Source organism: Poecilia reticulata, chromosome 10 (assembly GCF_904066995.2).
Source record: "Poecilia reticulata chromosome 10, P_reticulata-male-v2, whole genome shotgun sequence".
NCBI lineage: Eukaryota > Metazoa > Chordata > Actinopteri > Cyprinodontiformes > Poeciliidae > Poecilia > Poecilia reticulata.
The window spans coordinates 11,887,349-11,914,049 of NC_088839.1; the positions used below are offsets into that span (position 1 = coordinate 11,887,349).

Sequence of the window (26,701 nt, forward strand, 5' to 3'; positions counted from 1 at the left end):
ATTGATTTGAAACTGAAGCAAATTAAAAAATGAAGCAGCCGTGACTCAAGAGCAGACTCACTTTACCCCACAGCCATGTCCCACATTGTCTGCTCATCCTGTCCTAATTTCCACCTCAAGTTCAAACCCCTTAGGGTTTTTGGTCACTTTGTGATTCAGTGAAGTTTCTGCTTTAAATTGCTAAATCTAAAACTTTTAATCTTTATATATATATATATTAATCATTTTTAAAATGTGGATTTAGAAAGGTAGGGATGATGTGTTTTGATGAACAGGTGCGCGCACACTTCCTTGGCAAACAGGATGCGACGTGTAAATCACTCATTTCACTTACATCAAAATTGTTGAGGGCGTAAGCGAGCTCTCCGGCCCCCCCGGGCTGGGCCAGGGCTGAGTCTTCTGTGGAAGTCGCCTGGGCAGCATTGGAGATTCCAGAAACGGCCTGCTGCAGCTGCTTGTAGATCAGGTCACGGTTGGCCTTGTAGGCTGCCACGTCAGGATGCTGCAGGCAGGCGCAGGATGCCGTGTACAGCATAGGGACATTCCTTTGCAGCACCCCCCGTGCTGCGGCCATTTGGTCCTTGTGATGAACGTCCTTTAGCTCCTAGGAGGGTGAAATGAAAAGGGATGAAACAGGGGTTAAAGCAAAAGCTGGAATGCTTACAGGGATGATGGACTTTCAGTTTAAAATGGGCCTGTCATGCCCTGATGGAGACACCAAGAGTTGTTTTAAATGACCCAGATTTATTTCTGCTCCCTCTGGTAATACAATAGTCATAATCAGGCCATTATAAAGTCCCTTTTCAATTTAGTGCATTGCTATTCAGATTTTAGTGAGATTCCACAGTCGTAGGGAAAGAAGGCACCTGATTAATACTGAGCAAAGGAAGAGCCTGAACATTAAAAATGAGGGTCTCGCCACCAGCATGAACTCTTTTAGGTTATCACCCCTCAACTACCAACCACAGCTAAGCTCGATTACTTCATGTAGCCTCCCCTTCCATTACAAATTGTTCACATAAAATCTATTTTTTTTACAAAATGCGACTTTGATCCATATGCAGTTACTTTAGAAATACATGGATTGTACATTTGCAAAAGCATATATTTGGAATTGAAGAATATTTAGGATGAATAATTCATGTTCAACACAATGTATCATATTAATTCAAATGAGGTGAATTTAAATTGCACTAGTTTTCCTGGAACAGGTAATAAGAACAGGATTAAAACTGAATACGTCCCTCTTTTCACTTAATAAGGTACAACTTGTGTATGTTGTAATTAGCATTTAATAGGCGAGTTCCCAACCTTGTGTAGTTACAAGTCTGGTGTACCATCAAGGTACATGCCAAGCTAATAAAATGAAATCCAGGTTTTTCAGTTCATTCCAACTCTTGGCTACTTTACATTACCTGCTGTCTCTTGGCAGCCATCATGTTCAACTTGTCCACCTCTGGTTTCAAGGCCTTATACTGGATCCCCAGCTCCTGCTCTGTTCCTGCGTTCCGCACTTTCAGCAGATTGTCCTCCACCTGAGACAAAATTTAAAAAAACTGAAATTGCAAACAGCAACAGGGTGTACTGAAACTATGGAAGACATCTTAAACATAAATAATGTAAATCTGACTGTCAAAATACCACAATTGTTCAAAGGTGCATTTCAATGAGAATATTCAAATGGAAACTACGAGGTACTTTTTAGTTTTAACACAGGGATTACAATCTAAACCAGGAAAACACTCAAGTCCCCAAAATGTGTAAAAATTATTGCAATTCCAAGTAGTACTTTTCTGTGTTGAAGCATTAATTATGATGTATTATTAGAGCAATAGAACACCAGTGGTGAATGAAGTATGAAAACCCATAGAAAAGTCAAGTTTGGATTGGCTTTTTAGGTTATGGCAACTTATTTTACACCAGGGGAGCAACACTCCAGATTTCTGCATCTTCATGGTTCTTGAGGGTTCAACCAAAAACACCAAGAGGAGCCAACAACATCAGCATCAACAATGTCACAATTCAAGACAAAATACTAAGTAGTGCAAAGTCATAAAAATTAAACCGCTTATTTATTTTTTGACTGTTTATCATTTTATCTCAGGAATACACTTTATTGAAGTGCATCAGAAATTGTTTTTTTTTGTTTGTTTTTCTTACATATACATGTTATTGCAGACAGGGCCTTGGCGTGAAATGGAGATAATGGCAGATTTCACAGCATTTACACAAACCAAACAAAGTTTTATCTGACTGCTGGCCCCAAGAAAAGCCAATTTTGTTTACAATATGAAGTTGCGCTTATGAATTGGCATAACCACAGGTAAGGTCAGCGCATATTTCTTCAGAAACCGATGTGATATTTATTTTTTTTTTCACATTAGTTGAGTCACTGGTTAAGAAAAGCAGCAATTTCAATTGAAATTGCCACAGCAGAGCCTGGATTTTATTTACAGAGCCCTAAAATAAATGCTACAAGAATTTCATTTTACAGTTTCAGATAACTATTAGAAAAGGGGTGTGTGTATAAATATATATATATATATATATATATATATATACACACACACACATACATACATACACACACTCGGTTCATTTTGATCAGGATTTAGAAACACTGCAGTGGTGGTACATGTGGGCTGCAGACTTCTCAGGATGCCCATCCTCTGTATTCAGATGACGCTTTGGTCCTTTTCTGTGGCAGCATGCGCTACACCACCGTGTCGGACCCCGGCCAGCGACCATAATCCTCATTTTGCTCTCCTGGGGGGTCAGAACACTTCAACACCACCAGGAGGAGACCTGCTGCATGAGCCTCTAAACCAGGCTCACAATAAACACACAATACAAACCTGCAATACAGCTCGACAGCGGAAAAGATACCAAGCTGCAATCCAGACACTGGAGAGCGAGTGGCATTTGCCAAACTATCAACAGCAACTTCAAAAACTGACACTCTTTACTGGCTAAAACTGGTGAGTTTTAAACATTTTACTCGAGTCAAAAAAAGAACCATATCTAAAATGATCTTACCAGTTTGAGTTGCACCAGAAGTTTGTAGACATCCGACATGTCTGCCAGAACCAACAGATGTGTGACAGCGGAAAGAAGGGCCCGGGCAGCACGGACCATATTGCCCCTCTTCACAGAAGAGCAGGGGTCTTCTGCAAATTCCCCAGAGGCCTGCCGCATCGCTTCACCTGAGTGAAACAAAAAGGAGCACAAAAATATCAGTTTCACACTTTTTTTTTGTGTAGAGTGAAGTGTTTATTTAAATTCCAGTAAAAACTCAAACGACTACCAGAATAGAATATAAAAAGGCATTCATTTTGCTACAAAAAAAGGCAGAGAGAAATTAGTGTAACAACTTGTATTGTCCTCAATATTGGTAGCAGTGATAACCTACGGATGATACATGTTTGAAATCAGTCACAGCCCATTCTCCGCAACATGTTTACTGCGTCAAAAGTCATTATTAGCAATACGGGAATGTGCAGGAGTAGCAGTGGTCTGACGCATCTTTCCTGCTCAGCTGGGGTCAGCATGTATCACACAGTGTTCCTACTTCCCGATGGACATGCTCACAGACACACACACAAAAAAAAATGGAGGTCAAAACCACAACAATGGCTCTCTGTCTGGTTTTTCCAGCATTGTTCATTGGCTCACATTGGATGGGACTGCACAGTTGACTTGGCACACAAATTGCCTCTGTAGCCTCAAATCATGAACAAGACAGTAAATCTGTCCTTTACTTCAGGGAAAGCGACAGGCAAACTTATTCTATGAAAAGGCCTTACAACAACACCGGCAGTTTCCACAGACAAAAGAGACAGGTATTTATCTTGTTTATTTCTTTCTGTAATGCTAAACAGACTCGGATGGACCGGAGAAAGCAGCAAAAATAAAACATGAATAATTTTCTTGCACGAGTAGTGTGCTGTAGACGGCAGACAAATACAAAGTTCTGTTACATTTCCTCTCTGCTTATCTTTTTTTATTGTCTTGATAAGTTATTCTTCTGGGTCAATGTGTGTACTGAATCAGAAGGAAAACTCTCAAGTTATAACAAGAAAATTAAAGCAATATTACATTTCTTCTTAAGGTTATAGTGAATATCACCGCATTCATTTTCTAGGACTTACATGTAAAATCTACATGATAATTTAGGCTGTTCTACTATTAACTTAATCAGCTTACTTAATTTAAATGAAAGTTAAATCTCATCTTTAAATTTAGATTTTTTGGCTCAGAAACAGTCTTTCTACCCTTTAACTTAAATATTGCAGTGTTATACACAAACTAAATACATAATTTCAACGTAGTTGAATTAAACCTAGACTGAACTTTTGATAGTCAAAAGTAAGTTGTCATTCGGCATATTAGAATAATGTCAAAAAGAAACTCAGCACTATTTTGTTTTTCTTCTTTTCGGCTTTGCAGAGCATGCAACCCAATCACGTGGAAAGAGGGGGAAAAAAACTAATATGCAAGAGTGATTTATTTTCTAGTTTAGAAGTGTGTCCTGAGTCACACACGGGTCTTATTTTTAAAAATGCGACCTCTCTTTGAACCAACACATCGGGACTCCTGCAGCTCGTACATCTTTTTCTGGGTGACACTCATCAGCATCATGAATGGCAGTCAGCCAGTAGACATAAAAACATGGATGACAGCTTCACTGGAAGCATTGAGTGGAATAACGGTGAGACTATAGACCTTATGAGTGCTTTTTTTTTTTTTTTTTTTTTAGGAAAGGAGGTGGGGGGTATGTGAGGAGAGGTGTAGCTACGGCAACAAACTTTTAAGTGGCGAATAAAAGTGACAGATAATAATGATGTCTATATTGTTGCTGATTACCAAGGAAGGACACTGGGTATTGTGAAACATGTAATGGCTTCAAAGGGGGAAAAATCAAACCTTCAGACATTACATGACCAGCTGAGAGCAAAGCAGAAAGCAATGAGGTCAGTCCGATTCATGTTAAAGACAGGCAACTGGCTCTCAATTAATAGAAACTCAGTTAAAAAAAAAAAACAACCTCTAAAACAATCTAGAAAAAAAACTGCTGTGCTACAGGAACCTTCACATAAGACTAGAGGTGTGCCGATCGATCAGCCACCAATCATAATCGGACGATTTCCATGAAAAAGTGTATGATCGGTGATCGCCGATCACGGTCTCTTGTTGCCGATCACACAAACCAATCACATGCTTCTCATTTCTCAGCCTGCCTGTACAGCTGATCTCCTCTTTCCTTCACACTGCACAAGCGCGCAGCAACAAATCCTAAGCGATGTGGAACTATAACGCACTGAGTGAATGGGGAAGTTTGCGTGTTGCAGCGGAAAATTGAAGCAGGTCAAAATGCATCAACACAAGGAATCTAATATGGCATAAAAACAATGCCATACTTGACGGAGTTTGGCTACATCGAGGCTCACTGCAGTAAAAAAGACATATGGAGGATCAGATAGCAGGTAAAGCAGCGCACAGCTACAAACTCTCACCCGGATTAGCATAACGGTCAGAAAGCTAAACAAATAACCCGCAAAATTATTTAAGTCTTCGAGCTGCGATGTAAGACGCTGGTTCTGCTCTCGCTGTTGAACCGCTGTTACGCGCTACAGGTAGTAATATTTCACAGACGGAGCGCCGCTTCTGCTCCACCTGGTAGTGACTCTCACACCAAACCTCTGCAGCTGCAGCATCTAACTTTAAAAAAATACGATTTTAGATATGTATTAAAACTTTTGCTGTCTAACATGAGACGTACTCTAAAAAAAAAAAATTAAAAATTCGATCTCCTCCCTGTTCTGCATAATTACTCCGCTCAGTCAGAAACAGCCACTCAGAACTAGCAGTAATCAGCTAGCCGCCATGCTATCAGGAAGTTTTCATTCAGTAACTCAGGATTCTTTATTGTAATGGAACCTGTATTTGCCTTTGAATGTTAAGTTTTATACTTGAATTTTTTGGCAATGTTGAGAGGTTTTATTTTGATTATTTAGCCTCTTCAGAGCCTTCATATGTTATCAGTCTGTTAAAGATAGTATTATTGATAGCAGTACAATTTGCACAATGCCCGTTTTGTTTTTTTCTTGGAAAAAGTTATTAAAAACAAGTGTTTGTTTAAATTAAGGTGAACTCATGGTTCCTTTTTCCACATAATGTAACCGATAGTGCTTTTGATAAAAAAAATAAAAATTATGTGATCAGTATCTGATCGGCCGTGATCGGCCCTTATGGGTGATCAGAATCGGAATCAGCAGGAAAAAAACCTGATCAGCAAATCTCTACATAAGACTTCAGAATCTAATTTTCAAACTCATCAACAGTTCACATTTTTCTTCTTTATATTTAGAGAGAAAAGAAAATATTAAGTGATCTATAAGAAAATTAAATGTGTAAAAGTTTAAATTAGTTACCGTACTTCTGTTACTCTACAAGTTTTACAGGTTGCCAAGCCAGAAAGAAACCTGCAGGCCAAAACAGACTGAATACCAGTAAACCCATGATTAGTCTGAACCTGCAACATCTGTCAACCATTTATTTCATTTCATAATTCCCTTAACCAAAGCTGAAGAAGTTCCATCTCAGCCTGTCAATTGTAAAGCTCTGTTGCCAAGGCCAGAGAAGTTACTTTGAGACATTTTTCTAGAAAACCTCAGAAATTAGCTTTTAAAAGCTGGATAAAAAAAGTTCTTGGGCCCATATTGTAACGCAAGTATTTAAACATTTTGACACAATTATGGTCATTTACATATAAGACGATATTTGAGGTAGAAACCTCAAGAGGAAAATAAATTAAAAATGATCAACTACACCATGCTCAGTCATTATAATTTTGTGTCATCCGTCTCAGCCTCTTTCAACATAAATAAACCACTTGCATGTTTCAGCATGTCCTAGAAAGTGGAAATCTTTTCAAATGTCTACTACCTTTGTGATTCCTCTAAATTCATTCTCAAGCACCTCCTTGTCCCTGGAAAAAAAAGCAAACTTTGAGAGCTTTTCCTCAAGTAGTAAATTTCACACCAAAGAGGATTGTTACCACAACCTGGCAACACTTGGGCACAGTTTGCTCACACGTCAAAAAAACAGTACATCAAGTTCAAAATTCACTGATTTATTTGAGCATGTGGATATTTGAGCATTTGGATTGGATGCAATTTAATTTTAATATTCTTAAGCCTTTCTAAAGCAAAAAGGTTGTCAGTATACACTATTACTGTCTTCCTAGCCAGGAGGTTGATGCTGTACAATTACTGGGTGTAAATGAGGATATTGTGAGTCCAAAACATCGTTCCCGTAACTTTTTTTAAACTAAAAAAAGTTTTTAAAAAAACCTAAAACATTAGTTTTATCAAATAGCATCAACAGAAGGTTCTAAACAAGCATGTTCCGTATAAGTTTTTTTTTTTTTTTTTAAAGTAATAATTAGCCTAAAAGCATCATCATATTATCCATTCTGAGCAGGGGACACAGATATGTGCTTGTAGCCCAACTAAGGTGGTGATATGTTCCCATAATCTCTATGGATCTCATTATTTCCATCTTATCCAGTTGACCCTGCTTTTTATTCCATTGTGTCGCCCGCCGCCATTGCTGTGCTGATTCCCGTTTACAGTAGATGCCTGCCGTACTAAAAAGCTCTGCCGGGGGCTTTAGCTCAAACAGCCTCTCCACCAGTCTGCAAACTTTCCAACTAAACAACTGCTGCAACATTTGTATGCAGTGCACATGGAATCAAAAGGGCCTTTCATTTCATCTCTGTGGATCATTGGGTTTTTCTAATATCCAGTCGGTGTTGCTTTAGCTTCTTCGCCGTCCCTCTGCACCAATATATAAGTGTTTTTATTACTGCTTCACACTGTATTTTCCAGGTGTAGTTTCCGCTGCTTCCGTCTTTTCTTTTCCCCGACAGCCGTTTCATCATGCTTTATGGATGTGGGATTTGTGTTCATAGATGTTCTGTTGCTACCGATAAAATGATCTCCAACTAAAACCTAAACTAAAAGTAACAGTCAAAGACACTTTAGACTCTTTAGAGCAGTCAAAAACAGTAAAAGTCATTCAACTAAACACTTTGTTGAGGTGGACAAATGCTACACTACAAAAAATTGCAACAGACGATTAAACAGAAGTAAACACAAAAATAAAAAAAATGACGTTTGAACTTAATTTTTGCAAAATTGATGACAAGTCTGAATCAGTTTTTAATGAAGGTGTTCAAACCAATACCAAGTGTACGCTTGAACGTCTGTGGCAGAGGGTGCAGCTAAAAAATACATCCAACAACATGTGAAAAGCTCGGCTGTATTATTATTAGCATTAATACAGTGTAGGACTAATTTCCTGACAACTGATTTTGGATTAACCGATTAATAATTGGATAGCAATATGAGCTTAATATGATTTTTGTTTCCTTTTACACAGAATTTGAACTGGGTGAAGCTAAAACCACCACTTGAGTTCCGAGTTGAAAATATTTACTGACAAAGAAAGTGTTTCATCTAGGTGCTAATATTAAGCCAAAATTATACACAGAATATAAACTTTGAGGGTGTTGTTCTTTCAGCGAATGTCATGTCTTAGAGTCTGCATGCTAGAATTAACGATTTATCAATTGCTAAATTAGTTATTTCAATATATGATTGTTTCAGCCCTTATTGCATCATCCTTGGGTTTTAAGCTGTATACAAAGAGTTCTATCAAACTAAAACATGTAGGAAGCAGATTTCAACTACCAGCTCATGCAGATCATCCACTTTACTCCGACACCTCAAACTCATAACAGTTTGTGTAAATGACCGCCAACACAGACCTCAAGCAGAGTCGGCCCCCTTAGGCTGTTATTCCCCCCCACGGAGGAAAATCAATGAGGCCATTTTCGGAAGGGAGATAGTGATCTGTGCTCCTTTAATAAACTTCCATCTATCCAACGCTCATCTGCAGCCCACTCTGTGCATGATGAAATGATTAAAATGTAAGTCACACAATAAGCCTCTCAAGCAGAAGGACAGCAAAGAGACAGGTGGGAAGGGCAAGAGGGAGAGAGCAAGGACACATGTAGGGAGAAACAGCTGAGTGAAGACAGTCTTCCACGGTGAGAGATGTGTACATCGCATGCTTTACATAGATGTAACATGAACGATAAAATGAAAATAGTGTAAAATATCAAACTGCTCGAGGGAATACCACTCACGCCCCAACACCTATTTTGAAACATTTAATAGTCATCCAATCGCCCATTATCAATCATAATCCAGATTTAAACAGCTGCTGGGCTACAGCTGGGTAGGAAAGTGCTTCCTGAATCCAAGGTGGTGTTACCCTAGTCAATGGCCGTATTATCAGTCTAAACACGCTCCACTGAGCAGCGTGGCATAGCTGACAGCCAGGCCTAGGCACCAGCAAACAACAGGCAGTGAATTCCAGCCCAGTGACAGCTCACCCAAACTACACTAACATTCCTGGGCACCGAGTGCTGCACATGCTTTCAGCGACATGTCGTCCACTGCCCAACAACACAGAGCAGAACCTGAGCAGAGGAGATCTGGGAGGAAAAGACGGTGTGACACAGATGTCACGTCACATGGTAATAACAGCCCACCCTCAAGCCGAGGCTCCCCGGTTCAAAAGGCTCAGCTGTTCGGTCAGAACCACAAATGAGTCTGGCTTGTGTGCTTCTAAGATGACGGAAAGTAGCGTCACGAGAAGAATCTTCATTTCACTGGCTGCCGAGCTGATGGTCGACTGCTGTCTGGAGACGCGAAATTAAATTGGAAGTAGAAGCCGAGTGGGTGGACTCCTACCCACACAGGAGGATACAAACATTTAAATAAATCTACAGTCAGAGGCAGCTGGAAACCATGTTCCTTTATCATTTCATGCCTCGCACTACTCTGATCTCTGTGGCAACAGCTAAAAGGGAGGCATTTTAATTAAAAAGCAGAAAACAGCGGTGGACAGAACAGCGTCAGATCTCTTCCTCAATCCAACAAAGAAGAAACTTTTAAAGCAGATGGGTAGGCAAATCTTTACTGCAATCCACCTCCAGACAGCAAACGGCTCCAAGTGTGAGGATAAACAATTTTGACAGGACAATCGTCACCGTTTGTTAAAACTGACAGGTAAAAAAAAATATTATTTCTGATCTTTTATCTCATGCAAAATTAAAACACACACTTCTGCTCCCAACCACACTCTAGGTGTGAAATGGGTAAAATGGGGCTTAGTAATGTTTGAAAATATTGTCAGTGTTTGCAAAAATGTGTTAAGATACATACTGAAACATTTAGTAATCCCAAGATTTGATGGTAACACCAATCATTTTTTTAATAGTCAGTTGTGAGTCCTTAACTAAGCTCGACTCCAAATAACTGGTATTGTACCGCAAGCGATTGCATGTCTGCTGCACCCTCAGCGAGTTAGAAGAGCCACAATTTGCTCTACCAGTTTGATCAAATCTGTCCGTTTTCTGTGCATGACTTGCTAAACTACTATAGACCGCAGACATTATGTTGAACAACAGAATTTAGCTCTCCCTAAAAGGGTTTTTACTCTTTACAATAATTCAGTGACAGACAGACAGACTGTTGGCCGTTTTTTTTTTTTTTCTTGCCGTCATCCCAGAAACGTAGTTTTTGTGTACAAAACACCTTTTCAGTGAATGTTTCTTTTAAAAGGATAGTACAGGATGTTTGAAAATAAAAATAAAAATTAAAAAAAAGCTAAATCTAAATCCCTTTAGCCATTTTTCCCAGAGATAATAAATAAGGTAAATTACAGTTTTATTTTGTGCTTTCCATTTATTTTGAAAGCCAAAGTCTTCACTTTTTTTTATCAGCAACATTAATAGACAATATAAAGTACAATTATGTTATCAACCTAAAGATTACAAGACACAATGTGTGCTTAATGAAGCCTATATGGGTCAGTTGCAAACCAATGACAAAAATAAAAACCATAGCAAAATATTATTTTAAGGTCTTCTCTTAGGAAAGCGATATCCAAACAACTTATGATTTATTTATCGCTTATCCTTTCTAGGGAGGCACTTTATACCAAATACTGTGGCGTGCGTCTTTTAAATGTGTTTTTTTTGTAAATGTACCTTGCTTGCGGACATCCTCCACTGCAGCAGTGAGTTCATCCTTAAGGAATTGACTTTCCTTTGCAATCTTTTCTCCCTTTTCCAGGAAGTTCTGGGTAGCAGACTCGACTGACGCAGCCAGAACATGAGCCTTCTTAGAGCGCCCCTTCTTCTTGTTAGATGGGCCTTTGTTGCTCGAATTGACTAAAGTGGTGACCTTTGCAGAAACACAAACAAATGCATATCACATATTTATTTGACAGAATATATGATCCATTATCTTGCCTATGGTAATGCTGCATTTATTTAAAAGGAGGCAGAATCCAATCATTTCAATATTCTTTTTTTGTCATTTGAGGAAAATATTGACAAAGAAGCTAATATTGAATATTTATTTCAAGGATGTTTCATAAACTTAAAGAACATTTAATATGAGTTTCCATTACCTGGGTAACAAGGGGCTCCAGTAGCCTCTCCACTGCCAGAGTACGAATCTCCAGGCTCTTTGGGTCCCATTTGAAGTTGATGTTAGGTGTGTTGATGCTCGTCATATTGACTGGTTCTATAAGCGAAAAAGAAAAAAATTATTCAACACATTACAAAAAAAAGTTTTGGTGTAAAAACAAAGACAAAAAAAATTTATGAAAAAAGGGAAAAAAAAAACTGATTTAAGAGCAGGGTCAGAGAAATAGACAATGACAGCAGTACTTAGTTAAAAAAAATAATAATTTAAAATATATCAAACTCGTCTTCGCCAGACAAAAGAAAACTTATAAAACATTTTCTTTTTGATTTTCAGAAGGTAAATGCTGTCTCCAATTCTCTTTTTTTAACCCATGATGTTGACCAAGTCTGCTATAGAGCACAGTTTTGTTTTGTCCAACATCAACCTTGTATTGTAAAGCCACTGATGATGAAATGCTAGATTTCCTTTCCACAGTCAAGCTATATCAGCCTCCTGCTGCAACTTTAACAGAAGCATTTAATCTCAGTTTGAAATGCTGATTCCCCCCCGCCCCTTTCCCACGTCGCACAACACAGAGAGGTTGCATAAGTGATCTTCAACGGCTCGCAGCAAGAATGCAAACAGATATGGGAGGATTACATGAGAAAAGTGGCCACACATCAGATCAACACTGATCCTAGCAGAGCTACAGAGTAAAAGACAGTTTATGGGAATAATCATCGATGCCATTCCATTATTATTCATGTTTAATGTGAAATGCAAGTGCATAAATACAAGTAAAAGCAGTGGCATGTTGATTAACTTTGTACTCAAAATTGCTAATGCTAAAGTCCAAATTAACATTGGCAAATTTATGTCTGTTAGCCAAAACAACAGGAAAAATAAATTTGTACCAGGTAATAATAATAATAAAAAATGCAGTCTATACATGACACTGGCTAAATGTCTCAGTGGAACTCACTTTATTTTTCTAGATTGATTTTTTTTTCCCCTCCAGAATATTTTTTAAGCAATGTACATAAGCTAAGTAAATACAAGCAACACTCTGGATTGATTATAAATGCAAACATAATTGGATCTTCCTGATCATTTAAACACCAGTCTGACTTGGGAAAAAAAACCCTATTCTGTCTGTCACAGAATTTAGATGTGTGCTGAGCTGTTAAAAATAAAGATTTTTAAACACTGGCTTCCTATTGTGAACATCTTTTCATAATACTCTCAATGAGTTTATCTGAAAATGTCCAAAATACTAAAAAGGTCCTTTATAGAGTCAACACCCTTCCCTTAGAGGAGGGCAGTTAACGGATGCACACAATAACACTGTGGCCCAATTTCAATTTTTCTTTTCAGACACCCACTGCAACTCTATTGATTAACTATCAAACACAGGGCAAGCAAGGGTAATCAGCAACCCCCGAAGGCTAGGAGTGAAACTAAAAAGTTGGTCAACTGTAATGCGAGAACAAAGTCATCACCAGCTCATAGCCTAGATTGTCAACAAAAGATCCAATATTACAAAAAACGCAATGCAAGATTATTAGGGTAGGTGGATGGGGGAGCACTGATGATATATTTCTGCCATAGCTCCAGCAGGCGTTAGTGCGGCTTTAGAGTACGATTTAAAAACGTCGCCTGGTGATATTAAGAGACCCGACAGTGTTGAAGAACTGAGTCGGAAACAATATTTATGGATTCAGAGGAAGAAAAAAAAAACATGAGCTGTGAGCACAGTTGTAAGCAGCACATTGACCTACTTAAACTCTGCGACTGATGATTTCAAAACAAAACTGCAGGAAGGTAAGAAACGATCACCTGGTGCTATTCTAGTGCCGAGCTCACATTTTATTCTCATAGTGTTGTTAAGGGTTTTTCTTTTATATATTTTACAGTTCTAGAAACAAAACCTGGAAGTTTTAAGCATGGTGCTCACAACATTTTTGATTGAATGCAGTTCGTAATAAGCCTGCCCTCCTTTTGCCCCTTTTGGTCAAAAGGGGGACATTCTTCAGACCCAACAGCGATCTGGCGCCTAGCATCGATTGTTTGTACTAGAGTCAGAGTGTGATCTTAGTGGAAATTCAAAGGAATGGCTCTATGCTTTTTGAAGAATCAGCTCAGTTCTTTTATAGAATCAAACAGAACAGGATGTAGCTCTAGGCCAGTGTTTCCCAATCCTGGTACTCAGGGACCACTGCCCTGCATATTTTAGATGCATTTCTGTTCCAGCACACCTGATTCAAGCAACAGCTTTAGCTCTTGCATCCAATCAAGTGTTGCAGAAGCCTGTTAATCAGCCATTTATTCAGGCCAGGTGTGTGGCAGAAGGGCAGTGGTCCCCGAGAACCAGAATTGAGAAACACTAACCTAGGTCTTGTTTGCTGGACATCCTTTTGTGGGATAAAAAAAAAAACTATGTTAATGCAATCTATAAGATTGTATTTCCTAGGCTCTGATATGAAATATTAACCCAAATTTGCACTTCAGCTGGTTATAAGTGCAACACTGTTCACCTTGATAAGTTTGAATAAACATCAGTTTTAGCTTATACATATTATACCACATGTTAAAAATTACTTCCAATTTTGTATTTCCATCACAACAGACAAAGAATAAAGGCACTGATGTAAGCCTGTATACCCCAAAACTAATGCACAGTCTCCCTCCCAAAAACTACAATTGTAATTTTTTTTAACGTGGGCTATTTCCTCCTCGTGATTCCAAAACGCAGGAGGAGCTAAACTTCAAATGTGTTTACCCAATCCACTTGGGTGGGGCATTTAACCTCGTAAGGTAAACTCTTCCCAAGTGAAAAAAGTGAAACTAAAACAGGGTCCATACCAACAAACATGAGTTGGGAAATTCAGAAATGTTGATTGACAAAACAGTTTCCGAAATACACCGAACTTTTATTTTAGTCGACACGCATGAATGTGTGTCGACTAAACTCAGCTGCTAACGTAATAGGTGCTGTTCCTTTAAGCTACTCAGGTAACACCTGTTGCCCCAAGCAACTCAAAAGTATTACCATTTTATTTTTTTCCCCGTTTAAATATAGGTCCATTTACAGTATGAAAATAACACAGTTGTTCAGGTTCACGTCAATGGGGAAGTAAAACAAACCTCAGGAAGTACTTCTTCATTTTTAGCCAGCTTAGCTTGACGTACATACGCTATTACCTGCTAACATCACCCAAGCATTCCATACCCCAGCTACTGCTAACGCTAGCTTAATAACAACAAATCCCGAGCTTAGCCTTTTTTCTTCAGCCTTGCTGCTAAGAAAAAAACTTTTTAAGTTAAAAGCTGATAGACAGAATCGAGTGTACTTAGATATAATTTAATAATTCACAGTGAGAGAAGCTGATATGCTGTTAATTCTAGGATAACAATCGCTTACATTTAACTGGAGTTTAAAAGTTCAAAATGGAGGAATGGGAAGTATGGAATTCTTCGCCTCAAAAGTTTTCCTCACCTTAAAGGCTTCCGTCAGTTGCGCTCGCCTGTCGACACAAGTTAAAGCCTCTTCCTCTCGACTGAATGTGACAAAATGTTAACAAACGTTTGAAAAAGTTTAGAAGCCGTTCAGCGCGTAGGGAGTTTCGGTCAAGACCGTTTCGATGAGATAGACTGTTGCCCAACAATGGAGGAGACGAATCGACGGGGGCCGAGTGGGAAGGCCGGGGCGGTGACCGAGTTCCTGAACTTCCTGGCAGAAAGGGAGGGCGACCACACGCCACAGCAAGCCCGTGGAACATGGAGGTGTTCTGGGCGTGGTCCTCACTGTCCGTAGCCATATATGGTTTAATTAGTGCTTACATAAAACCGAGCGAGGACTAAGTCGAGCAGCTTAATATCTTACAAGGGAATGTAAAAGGGAGTTGAAATGTCAAATTAAATGACATTTCTATTGAATTGAAATGGATGAGAAAGTGTGAGTTTTTTTAGGCTCTCAAAATGTTCATAGTGTTCTATGGAATGTTATCAGATTGTGTTGTGAAATCCTTTCTTAGGAAATGCCTTATTCCCATAATGAAAAAAAAAACATTAAGAACCGTGAGAGCTGGAATAACTTTCTCCATCTCTTATTATTATTACCACACGGAATATTCTAGGACTATGGCACTCATGGTACATTTAACACTGGAGATACTAAAGATATATTAAGGACTTTTTTATGTCAAAGTCACAAACTAATTATCTGTCATGTACAGTTTAAACGCACCAGCAGCTAGAAATATGACAACATACTGACCTTTGTTTTATCAGAAAGTTCTCAAAATAGAAGTGCAGAGGAAAGAATTTTGAGAACTCCCTGTATGAACGAACTGAAGTGGACAAGTCAGGAACAATAGTGATCTCTGAAGTCAGAACTTCAATCTGGGAAGCCATACACATACCCAGACCATTTTTACTGGGGGGGCAATTGCCTCAGTAAATGGTCCAATCAATTTTTAACAGAAAATTGTGCTCTTTTAACAATGGGGCCAAAGATCCACTTTAAAAGGTTACAAGAAAGTCTGACTGATTGGAAAAACCAGCCTTAGTGTTTATTTCTGATTCTCGGGAGTATGGTTACACAAAAAAGATCTAGCTGTACTGAGGGAGTCTTGAAACTTGAATTTAGACCATAAATTCACCAAGAACACAGGCAAACTGTGTGTTTTTTTTATGTGTGTGCAAACGTATCTCCCTTTATCTATTTTATGTGTAACAAAATGACAAATTCAATTTGTCATTTTTGACAAGGCCAGCAATGACCAGCAAATTTATGGACTTGGAGCACTTGGAGCAGGTTTCAATGTTTCATACTTTCATAGTTTTGGTAATTTCATGCCAAAGCTTTTAGGGCTCAGTTGATGCCAAGAGAAGTACAGAAAATTCCCTACACCATTATAACATCACTGTCAGACCAAACCATTAGTAACAAGGGAGAACATCTTGTGCTGCCATCACCTTTCTCCTTGAAAGTTTGATGTGCTGTGCATCCAAAAATGGTATTCCACATACCTTGATTTCAAAGACTAGCTGATTGAGCCACTGTTTCTTTTCAGCCAGTTATTGCTTTTGACGTCTGAAATCAACAAGACATTTAGAAGTGATAATTCTAGATGAAAGTCCTATTGGATGAGGACTTTCTGAAATACTCAAACTAGCATTTAGCTCCAACAACCCTTCTACATTCAGTATCATTTAAATCCTTGTTTTTACACCCATCAAGGTGCTGGGCTTAAATTGATCGACTCTAGATGTCTAGAAAAATTGAAGTTGGTAACCAATAACAAATATTGTCTATTTGTTAAAGCTGTTCTACGTAACTTTCATAAACATACTTTTTTAACATATTTGTTAAAACTCACTGTCAACAGTACGACACAGGTAATCTGTGACATATTGAGCTGATCTGGCTTCTCCCAGTGCTTCCAGTGCTAACTAGAAACAACCACTCAGAGCCAGGAGGCGGGTCTAAGAGCTGTCAGTCACACTCTGTGTGGCGCAGCTCACCTTTCTCTTCCCTTCCACCCCTGCTCTCTGCCACACTACAGCTACCAGAACCTGTTGTGAATGCTCAGGTTCGTCAGCATGGCGGCAGATAAACAGTTTTCCTGTAACTGTAAGCTGTGTCTCTGCCATTAGCCCCTTGAGCATAAAGTACAGGGAATTTATGAAGTCTACTCTGAAGAGATGTCCTCTTTATAGAGGCCCCAACCCATCCATCTCTTATCTTACATGTTTATCCCTATAGTGGGGTCGCAAGAGGTGCCGGTGCCTATCTCCAGCGGTCAACGGGCGAGAGGTGGGGTACACCCTGGTCAGGTCGCCAATCCAACACAGGGCTGGGTGTCCTAACTTACAACAAAATAATATTTTTAGAAATGTTGGTAACAGCCTAGATATCATGAAAGAATATGACATTTGTAAACAAAGAAATTTTCACTTTGTAAAGCAACTCTCTTTGAAATCAATACAAACCATATGTGACAGTAATCGTTAAAAATATATTTCACGCACGTCTCCCCACTGTTCCTTTGACAAGAAACCGTCTCTCTGACACGGCTGAGTTAACCTTGCTCGGCCTTAGAATTTTACCAGAAGTATTTTTCAATCATCCCCTTTTGTGTGTTTGTTTGCGCGAGCTTTTAAGTCAGTCGGTTCAAGGGTTAGCGGTTTCAAGCAACAACAACAGCCTCCAGAGACGGATCCCGTTGCACCGATACAGCACAGGGTGAACATGTTGAAAGCAAATGCAGCAGTCTGTCACATTTTATTGGATTATTGAAACATTCTAGTATCCCACATAAGTGATCAGAAATGTCACCAATGGAACAAAAAAAGCTTAATAAAATAATGTTGTCACAGCTTCAAGGTCATGAAAACCCATTGAAGTCATGATCTGAAAGCAAGAGATACACTTTTATCTTGTTGTCCCGGCACCGACTGATAACATTGAGGCATGTTATAAACATATTCAAGAGTCAAATATTTTTGGTTTGGGCCTAATGAAGTGTGACTGACATAAATAGATTATCTGGAGGGGCCGGAGGCCACTCTTTAAACTTCACTTTCCCCATTTAAACAGGCTCACGGCTCTCTCAAACACACCCAAGCATAAACCTCTGCTTTGCTGTTTTTGGCAAACTTTCCATTGACAAACTGCACTGTCTCTGCGCCGTGACTTTTCACCTCTTATGCCTCTGAAGAGCAATTTTTGCCAACATTGTGGTTTCAACTGGGCATCGGCCGATTATTGTTGTCAAGGTACATAAAGATTACAACGGAGCAGAGAGTAACACAGCACTGCTTGTCTTGCACCTTTCACTGTGCACTGCTGAAACAAATGTATTAGTTTCACAATATTTGGACCTGGGTGGGGGGGAAAAAGACATAGCAGATAACATAAAGTTTGTCTCAAACTAGAGTTTGTTGGGGTCAGATGGCATCTCTGTTACATAGACGACTTCAGGATGGCTTTTAATGAGAAAGCTCGACTTATTAATTCAATTTATAGTTTCTATGCTTTTAGAATGCTGTACAAGTTGCAGAGATAAAGAGCTTATTTGCAGTTGTGACAGTTTGCACAGTGCCTTGCAAAAATATGCACACCTCTTGAATCCTTCACATTGTGTCACACTGCCACCACAAACTTTGATGTATTTTATTGGAATTTGATAGACCAACCCAGAGTAGACACACTTAGTGGGAAAGATACATACTTTTAAAAATCATTTTTATAAATAAACCTCTCAAAAATAGTCATGCATTTGTATTGAGCCTCTTTGAAGTAATATTTTGTAAAGAATTACGTTTTTGTTCATTCTGTGCAAAAGATGTCATGCTCAGATTGACTGGAGCGCACATGTGAAAATCAATGGTCAAGTCTCGAAAAATAGATGTAGGTCTGCTGCGTGATCTGAACTATTTAATATCAGCTGTATGTTTAGGTCCATTGTTCTGCTGCTGAGCAAATCTACACCCCAGTCTCAAGTCTTTAGGAGCTTTGAACAGATTTTTTTCTCTCTTGGTTGCTTGTCTTTTTAATGTTCTTGGTTTTTTTTTTTTTTTTGACATTTTAGGTGGATAGCTAATTCATGGTAGGTTCAGGGTTTGAGATATTGTTAATTTCTCCACAACTTTGCCTGCAGTGGTCTTTATGATGCTGTTTTTCCCTGACACTCCCTAGTAAATTTCTGTCGCCTTTACCAAACTACTACATTTATATTAAGACGAGATTATCCACAAGAAATTGGTTGCAGTGGATCTTATTTAGTGGTATCAGATTAAAAGGGTGGAATACATGTCCATGCAGTACTTATTTATTTTTTTATTAAACATTTTGAAAACAGTATTTTATATACCTTTCATTTCACAATTGTGTTACACTCCCTGTAGATACATCACATAAAACCCAAGTAAATTATAATGACGTTTATGGTTGTATGGTAAAAAAAAAAACTCTTAATGAAGAGCCCAGACTATAGTTATCTTCCTCAAAAGCTACTCCTGAATGTTTTTCTTTTCTCTCTGTGCAATAATAATTTGCAGAGGAACTACTTGGTCCATAGAGCTTAAAACATGAAAAGAAAATCAACGGTCATACATTAAAATAGCATGTTAAGTACTGGGAGATGGAGCAACATCATCAAAACTGTTTAGTGTGCAGGATTTATTTCTGCAAGGAACAGAGGAGACTGCTTTACACATGGCGCAACTAAGATTTGTTTATCCAATTAATACTCTGGAGAGAAGACGGATTAGGTGCCGTGTAATTGTGTGCTTGAATGATGAATGTTTGCCCAAGTAACAGCTTGCTGGGAGGACAAGTTTGGGAGTCCTTGAACTTCATCTTTTTTGTACCTGTTGGGCCCGACAAATGATAAGAGCACAGCATGCTATAAATAATTCCCCCTCATTATGAGGGGGTGCACATGTTTGTCACACGCTGAATATATAATTGAGTACATGCAAATATCTTAGTGTGTGTGGCACAAGAAAATTGGAAATAGAAACATAGGTCGTCTCTGAATCTGCTTCGTTGGATTTGCATATTTGATTGAAAAGTACAAGAATTACATTTTACGATGACAGCAAAAATTGTAAGCTATAGATACGCTTCACATTTCTATTCCGATTGCACGGCGTCTTATCTAATGGTGGTCCTGGAACTGTCGCATCCTGATAAGGGAAAAATACTCGCGATTAACCACAGTTGAGCATCTTTCACAACTGCGTTGTCATCTATTGTTTGTACAGATGGGAGCTACTGTGTGTTATGGTTTCCTGTCAAAGCGGTTACTCATACTTTGACATTGACTGGATTGGAAGCTGCATCAGTGCAGGAAGATTTCGTTCCCTGACATAAGGAACACAGCGACTTTCAGTCTGCCCACACTCACCTGACTCATCCTGACAGCTGTCCATGGAGCTGCGTGATGTCGTCTCCGGCTTCCCCCTGCCTAAGAAGGACCTCGCAGCCTTGCGACCAGGATATGAGTCTGCTGAGTTATATTGGCATCACTCTTCCTTCCACAGCAGCGCCAGTGTGGGGGAGACCAAAGGTAACAGCCTTGTGAGGCTAATAACAGCCTTTGATGGGGGCCATTCACTTTGACTTCCCTTCAGAGGTGAAAGAAAAGCTACATTATCGCAGTGAACAAAAAAAAGTTGCATGGCAGGACTTGTCAAAGTTGTTTATAGTGTCTTGTAAAAGTATTTTTCCACATTTTGCCACAATGTAAGTACTAACTTTTTTATATTATTTGGACTTTATGTATGTTGTGCATTTCTACAAGCTCATACAAATATAGACTAAAAGCATGTTAATGTTGGCCTTGCTTTACTAAATGGCTCAAGCTCGTTCAGATTGAATGGTGAGTTTCTGTGAAGACAAATTTTTACATCTTTCCACTGATTTCTCAATTACATTTCAATCTAGATTTTGTATGGAGGACCAAAATTGACATAATAATAAATAAAAGAATAAATATATAAATAAAATAATAAATATATATCCAACATATATAAATAAAAGAATGAACATATCAATAAAAGAATAAATATATATCCAACATAATAATAAATAAAATAATAAATATAAAAACAAAAGTAGAAATATATAAATAAAAGAATAAATATATATTCTACATAATAATAAATAAAACAATAAATATATAAATAAAATAATAAATATTTATTTTCTTTTTCATTTCCCCTTACACATGAGTTTCCGTCAAGAAAAAAATATATTTTGCTTTGATTTTTTTTTTTTGCTTCTCCCTTTTCTGCTCGCTGTTTTTCCGTTTGCTGTATTTATTTCTGTATTATTTGCAGTTTTATTTGCTCGCTGTATTTCTGCTGCATCGTTATGTTAATGAGGTGGGCTGCCTTTTATGTCCAGCTCTTCTACTATTGGTCAATAAACAGGAAAGAGAACGATCCGCGTTCAGATTGATTGTGAATGCCTGCGCTTCGGAGAGAGCCTTATAGACCCTTTTCACATGACGTCAGACAACATCCGTTTAACATCCACTATCTATACATAATCTAAACTGGACAAATTCGTCGCTGAATGATACCAGTTTGACTACGAAGGTACGTGTTTTGGTTTTTTCTAGCTGTTAGTTGTTATGCTAGGATAGCAATAGTAATTTGTTAGCTGGCTAACATTACGTAGCCGTTCTGTTTTGGAAATAGATCGTATTTAGGCTCTAATCTTAATCATATTTTTATAGTATAGACTGGGGTTGCCACACGTTATGTAAAATGCATGATGGTATTAAACCCTCCTCACTTACGCTAGTTTCACCACCCGCTAAGTAGCGACATTACCTGCAGCCACAAGTCCAAAACTTAACAGTTATGCCAAACACCCGCTGCTCCACCACGTCCTGAGAAGTTAAACTCCTGCTACGATCAAGACATGAGGATAAGACGCCGTCTTAGATATAGATATTAACGTTTCATTGGAGAAATGTGATCTATCTATCTATCTATCTATCTATCTATCTATCTATCTATCTATCTATCTATCTATCTATCTATCTATCTATCTATCTATCTATCTTAGCTCATTAACTTCACATTTCTCCATTGAATATTTATCAAAGGTTATGATTAGAAGGTTACGTTTCTTCTACTTTGTCTTCCTGCGGTTGTAGACTTGGCAGTAGAAAATTGATAACAAAGGAATAATAACTTCATATCCCTTTTAACAGGTTACACTTGATTCTGCTGTGGTGCCTGTGGAAACAAAGTGCATGAGGTTTGTGCTCAGGTGGGAAAACTCTGTGGATCACATGGTGGGACTTCTGCTTCAAACTGCTCACTACAGTATACCGTTGTCTCTGTCATCCACCAGTTTACTGCAGACTGGCACCAGTTCACTGCAGACTGGCACCAGTTCACTGCAGACTGGCACCAGTTCACTGCAGACTGGCACCAGTTCACTGCAGACTGGCACCAGTTCACTGCAGACTGGCACACGCCAAGGACCCTACATGGATGTCTTCTTAAGTTGTAAACCCTGAGTACTTACTGTTGAAATATGTCTTTGGTCCACAATGGCAGCTTTAATTTTAGCATTTCCTCTCCTCCACATACTTTGTTGCCAGATATGTAAAATTTACAAAAAGAAGCAATTTAAATGTAAAAGTTGCACATATGTAGAATTACTCAAGAGAAGTTATTAACAATAGTTTTTTACAGAACTCTAACAACATCAATTCATTTATTAGATACATATAGATATTTACTACAGAATAGATGCAAAGATTTCATTTCTAACAGCTGCTAGCAGTAGTCAGTGTTCATCCAAGTGTGACTTGCAGGAGCAGGGAGGCTCTGTACTGGTTTGTCTCCTTTTAAATCAAGAGGCCCATGATAGTTTGACTAGGCAGCAGATGTCCCACAGCTGATTGACTGAACCTGCCATGGACAGAGGAACAAGACCATCCCAGATATGGTGGGTTGTTAGGTCGGCTACAGTTGAGAAAGATGGACAACAAAACAAATGGAGAAATTATGAATCACATCAGAATATGTAAATTATTTGGCAGATGGTGCTTAAATCAATATTTAAAATTATTTTCTAAACAACAATGTTGGAAGATGTAAGTGATTTTAGTAAAACTTTTAACAACACAGCACTGAAAGGCAGCGGTGTACTCGTATGTTTCCTAACTGTGGCTAAAGCTGCTGCTAGCTGGTTTACTCTCCGATCGGAGGCTGGTTCCTTTGAATACAGTTGGAGAATGGTAAATTGACAATGATTAATAACGGCTAACACGTAAATACTGTTTTATTAAAGTTAATACAGAAAGTGAACCTTTTAACGTTACAACACTGACAGACAGCAGTGTATATATTTCCCCAACTGGCTAAAGCTGCTGCTAGCTGGTTTACTCTCCGATCGGAGGCCGTTTATTTTATACAGAGTGAGAGAATGGTGAATTGACAATGAGTAATAGCATCTATCTAACACTTAAATGCTGTTATTAACCTTACATTTTATTGTATCCTTAAGATAATGAGTATCCGTGAATTTTTCAGTCAGGTTTCCCGAGGACTGTTGAACTGAGGCCGAAAGCGCCAAGTAGGTAGGCATTAACAATCGATCTGCACTCTGATCGTTCTCTTTCCTGTTGGGCATAGAAGGCAGCCCTCCTCATTAACATAACGATGCAGCAGAAATACAATGAGCAAATAATACAGAAATAAATACAGCAAACGGAAATATAGCAAACGGAAAAACAGCGAGCAGAAAAGGGAGAAGCAAAAAAAATCAAAGCAAAATATCTATTTTTCTTGACGGAAACTCACGTGTAAGGGGAAATGAATTTGACCTGTATTTGGGCAGCTTTAATCAATCATTCCTACTGAAGAAAAACATCCTTACAAAAAAAATCCTTCTCAGCTGTGCATTCCTTTCAGATTAAAGTATGCTTTGTTTTGATAACTTCACAGTATTTTATGCTATAATTTTGTCCTTACTCTATAGCATATTATTCTTAACTTTGTTTTTTTTTTAAATATATTTTTATATCTTTAACTTTGTGTGAACCTGTATTCCTTGACTTTTCTCACTGTGGGATAAAGGATGTTTCTATTCCTCCCTGAAAGTCCTTTGAGTTCCACCTGCCAGATCCGGTGATAAAGCCTGTCTTTGCAGAACATCTTGTTGGCTTCAGAACAAAGATCAATTCAGTGAGGCTTTTAAGTGTGCCTGGACAACTAATGTACCTTGAATAGTGTATGATTTGATTATAGAAGATGAGCTCCTTATCAAGTTGATATGAGTTGCATTAAGTTTCAATGTGGTCTAGAGGTCACAGATTAGTTGCACTAAAAAAAGTCCCTCCTGAAGAAAACACACAAATTTTCCTGGAAACAAAGATGGTGTCCACTCTTTCTATCTGACCTTTCCTTCCTGTTTATCATTTCGCTTCCATTTCCAGGTCTGTTCTCTCATTCCCCAAGGAGACAAAAGTGTTTTTTTTTCTTTTCTTTGTTTCTTTCTTTTTTTCTTTTTTTTTTTACTGACTGACATGCAATTAGCAGCAGACCACCAACCAGAGTGAAACACTTGTCATCCACAATACATGGCACTATTCTAGAAACCTTGCATTTTTTTTTTCTTCCTTCCAAAAATGTCTTGGGAGCCTGTGCCCTAATTTCTAGCTTTCCAAGTGGGATTCAAGCTAAAGGGGAAGGTGAAGACTGTGGAGGCAGCCACATAATGAAACATAATGCATTTCAAAGCTGTACTGAGTCACAGTATCAGGCACCCTCTAAAGTGCCTGAATCAAACATATCTGAAAGCCTCAGTGTATTTCATGCTTTTGATTTGCATAAACATATATGGTCCAACTGTTGCTAGAACACAGATAAAAGATGGGAAAACAAGGAAAGTAAAGGGAATAGGAAGACATGGGATTCTTACATGTTCTTGTTTTATTTTAAACCTTTTTTTATTACAAATATAAATGAGTATATTTGAATGTAAAGAAAATAAAGTAAATACATTTTTTAGCTCGTTTTGAGCATAGCAATCCAAGAATGTAATCTGACATTGACAACGTCATCAAGAACGAAATCTATTTGCAACTACTATGTAAAAAATGGAGAAATGGAAAACATAGCAATAGAGCGCAAGACATCCGTTAGGTTTTAAAATAAATGAAATAAAAACGCTGGCAAAGGCATTGGATACAGTGAATTCTACATCATTGCTTAAAGAACAACAAAGTATAGTTTATGAAGTGCAGAGTACTAGCTCTGCTAATCATGATTTTCTTTAGTTCAAATTTATAGTTTCAGTTTGAAAATGTAATTACATGCGTCATCTTTTAAAAAAAGCTCAAGTATAACCAAAAACATGGAGACCTGGTTGAAAAATGGGTTCTACTATCGCCATGCAGTTTAACATTATTGTGCCAAAAAAAAAAAAAAAAACTATCAATTTGCAGAAACTGACACTAGTGTTGCAGAAATAAGACGTAGAGGCTTTCTCTCTGCCCCCTCCAGTTCTGCTATTTGTGATGGAATATCAAATAAAATTATCAAAGGAAGTTGCAAAATGTGAGTGAGTCCAGTGGGTGGAAATGCCATGTTTCTGTGTTGTAAAGACGTCTTTGGCCTGTAAAATAATAACCTAGGTTTCCTGTGGCGAATGAGAAAATTGAATCTGTCACATCGACAGACAAAACTCTATAAAAAGTAGTGGAAATGACCTTTTAATATTAATGACATGGGGAGAAACGACATTATCAGGAGCTCACCGGGTCCATGTGATTCACACAGCTAATGTGCCTGTGTGAGCAAAAAAAAAAAAAAATCATGTTTTCATGCATTCGTGTTAATAAATTCACATGGTTTGAGTCACTCTTTGGTGAATGTAACAGCAGAAGTGCCATTCAGCCAACACTTCCTACCACTTACCACAGCTGATAATAAGTCAGCTGATGTCATGTTGAAATGTATTTCTTTTTTCTTGTCCTCGGCTCACGCAAGCAGAACCGTTTCCTACCAAAGGACTTTATTTTATCTCCTGGCCAGGTTTGTGAGAATATCACAACGTGTACGGTAGAAATTACTTTATCTTAGGGGGAATGTTAAAGCCAATTAGCTGTGCTGATTAACAGAAATGTTCTTCACCCAGGTGATAAACTGGGTGGGAGAGGGAAAAAATGGCAGAGCTCTCTCTGTGCGCTTGACCGTGCCTTGCTTTTGCTTCGCTGCAAAAAGCACGGGTCACTGAAAGCGTACAATTTCTCACAAGTCGCAGGAAATGCAGTGAGTGAAAGCAAAGCCCGGTTGCTGTGACAGTGATTCTTTCCGATGTGAGTGCTCTTTGTGGACGGATGTCACCAGCAAAACCGTTCAGTTCGGTCGTCCGATCCGTGGCCGTCGTCAGTCACTTTCTCCTCACACCTCACTGTGATCTCAGTGGAGGAAAAGCTGGTGAGCATCTTCAGTCCAGTGTCCAGATATCAGAGGCAATGTTAAAAAAAAAAATAACGACTGACTCTGATGATGACCAAAAATCACACACAAAGCCACTATCTCGACAGCGCTTGCCAGTTCCCGACATGTCAAATGGCAGCTTGTATTCCAGCAAGAGTTCTTGCAAACCCATAGGG

The 26,701-nt window shown here is 38.5% G+C and overlaps 1 protein-coding gene across 1 annotated transcript in view; it reads right to left on the minus strand.

Moving 5' to 3' along the window:
• The window catches only part of ctnna1 (catenin (cadherin-associated protein), alpha 1), a 73,365-nt gene extending 58,075 nt beyond the window's left edge, over positions 1–15,290 (minus strand). The window contains exons 1-6 of the mRNA XM_081611356.1: positions 15,043–15,290; positions 11,548–11,663; positions 11,123–11,318; positions 3,037–3,203; positions 1,416–1,535; positions 335–604 (exon numbers count right to left, since the gene is read on the minus strand). Of these exons, the coding sequence (XP_081467482.1) occupies positions 335–604; positions 1,416–1,535; positions 3,037–3,203; positions 11,123–11,318; positions 11,548–11,652 (858 nt within the window). The 5' untranslated portion in view covers positions 11,653–11,663; positions 15,043–15,290. The remainder of the gene's footprint in view (positions 1–334; positions 605–1,415; positions 1,536–3,036; positions 3,204–11,122; positions 11,319–11,547; positions 11,664–15,042) is intronic.
• Positions 15,291–26,701: the final 11,411 nt, after the last annotated feature.